This window comes from Polyodon spathula, chromosome 9, assembly GCF_017654505.1.
Source record: "Polyodon spathula isolate WHYD16114869_AA chromosome 9, ASM1765450v1, whole genome shotgun sequence".
Taxonomy (NCBI): domain Eukaryota; kingdom Metazoa; phylum Chordata; class Actinopteri; order Acipenseriformes; family Polyodontidae; genus Polyodon; species Polyodon spathula.
Window position 1 is genome coordinate 41,591,289 of NC_054542.1, and position 1,984 is coordinate 41,593,272.

At 32.8% G+C, this 1,984-nt stretch overlaps 1 protein-coding gene across 1 annotated transcript in view; it reads left to right on the plus strand.

Annotated features, from left to right (window-relative positions):
- Nucleotides 1–400, plus strand: part of tmco3 (transmembrane and coiled-coil domains 3) — a 15,586-nt gene extending 15,186 nt beyond the window's left edge. The window contains exon 13 of the mRNA XM_041259630.1: nucleotides 210–400. Coding sequence (XP_041115564.1) covers nucleotides 210–323 — 114 coding nt within the window. The 3' untranslated portion in view covers nucleotides 324–400. The remainder of the gene's footprint in view (nucleotides 1–209) is intronic.
- Nucleotides 401–1,984: the final 1,584 nt, after the last annotated feature.

A 1,984-nucleotide genomic window follows, 5' to 3' on the forward strand; every position in this document is an offset into this window, starting at 1 on the left:
CCAAAAAAAGGCTATTTTGCTCAGGCAAGTTACTGTTATTACAGGTATCAGTCTCACCAACATTAATATCAATGAGTCTAACATGCTACATTTTCTCCAACTTTTCAAAGTCTTTGCTTATTATCTTGTGGAGAAATTAGGCAAAGAAGAGCTGGTCCCTTTTGCTTTTCATCTCACTGTTAATGCCTTTTTTTCACTTGTCTTTTCAGGTCTACCTCCTGATTCTGAGTGTAACCACGCTTAGTCTTTTGTTGGCCCCGGCTCTATGGAAGGCTGCTACCATGAAATGTGTACCTCGCCCCGACAGACGCTCAATTACTTGACAGTAATTTCAAATCACTGCTTTGTGACAAGGAATTATTGGTGACTGTCACCTGGGGTTTTTCTTACTATATATATATATATAAGTGGTATAATATAGATATAATATAGATAATATATATACGTATATGGCTATACCCGGTTTTAAAGACGTATGGCCAACATATCTGCATCATCCTATAGAATTAACAGATTTTCCTTCATAAAGTCGAATGAAACCTGCTGAATACTTTTCATGTTAACATTCAATTATAAGTCCCGCTTTTTGTAAGTTGAAAGATTAAAGTTAAAAATTGAAAGATTTGACATTTTTAAATCTACCATGAAATACCCTACTGCTATTATGCTTTTTACGATTTTTTTTTTTAAAAACAAAAACAAAAAAAAAAATTATAATATATAATATAATATTAATAATAATATACTAATAATAATCTAAGTTGTAATGCAAAACTTTTGTCCATAGCTGTATATCGGTTACAAAAATAGAATGTTGGAAACAGACATAATTCAGCAGGCACTAATATATTGCTTATATATTTTAATCTCATACTTTTGAATACATTTATTTTGGTCAAACCCTGCTGTTTTTAACGGCGTGAAGTAAACTAATGGCACAAATGCAGGTTTTAAAAGAAGTACAGACGCATTATGTCACCTCACAGAAAATGGCACCCTAACAGCATATATGAGATTAGTGACCAGCAAGGTTTAGCACTTCTCTATTTAGCTTGAAGTGTCGACAGCAACTGTCTCATCATCGTCAGTGCAGTAGCTTCCAGCCATATCTCATGCAGTTTGTCACATCAGATTATTTTAAAAACCTAAAAATGAATAAATGGCAGCACTTTAGCTCTTGTGCACTAAAATATAGATTTCACTATAAAATAAACCAACAGCATAGAGAAACAGCTGAAAAAGAATACAAATGGAGTCTCAATGAGATGGAAATGTGCCATATTTTTTGCTAACCACAAAATGTATAATATGGAATGGGTAATGTGAAATGGGGGGAGTGATGCTGCTGACTTCTGTGTCAGTAATGATGCAAATATGTAGGTTTTTTTGCTTTAGGCTGCAAGCAGCAACAAAAAAAGTAAAACTACAGAGCCTTAGGACCTAATTATAAAGCAGAGAAATCTTTTGGTGCTGTTCTATTGGGGGTAGCTGACTCAAAACTAACAGTAAACACTATTTGTGTTAGTTTATTTTCAAATATTTGCAAAACCAGATATAAACATGTTATTGTTAGTAACCTCTTACTGGACCCAGTGCAGGTGTTTCCTCTATGATGACTTGGATAAGAAAATCAGGGTGATGTGTTTATATATATATATATAAAATGTTATTCCACTTAATTTTTCATTTATTATTTTTGGTGTTTTTAGGTGTCGCTCTTTTAATGTGTAATTGTTTTAATCAGAAATTAATGTAAACAAGGAAAAAGGAAAATGTATATTTTAATATTTATGTCATTCCTGTCTTTTCATTTTTATTTCAAAAGAATGTGCCTTTTTAAAAGTTCCTGTCTTGTTTTTTTTTATTCCCAAAAAACAAGTTCGGACCTGTTCTCCTTGATAGGAATCGGGAAGGAGAGAAGGCTTTTAAATAAAGTACTGTAGGTTATCGGCTTTTGACAAAAACGGGGCCTCACTTTAAAAGC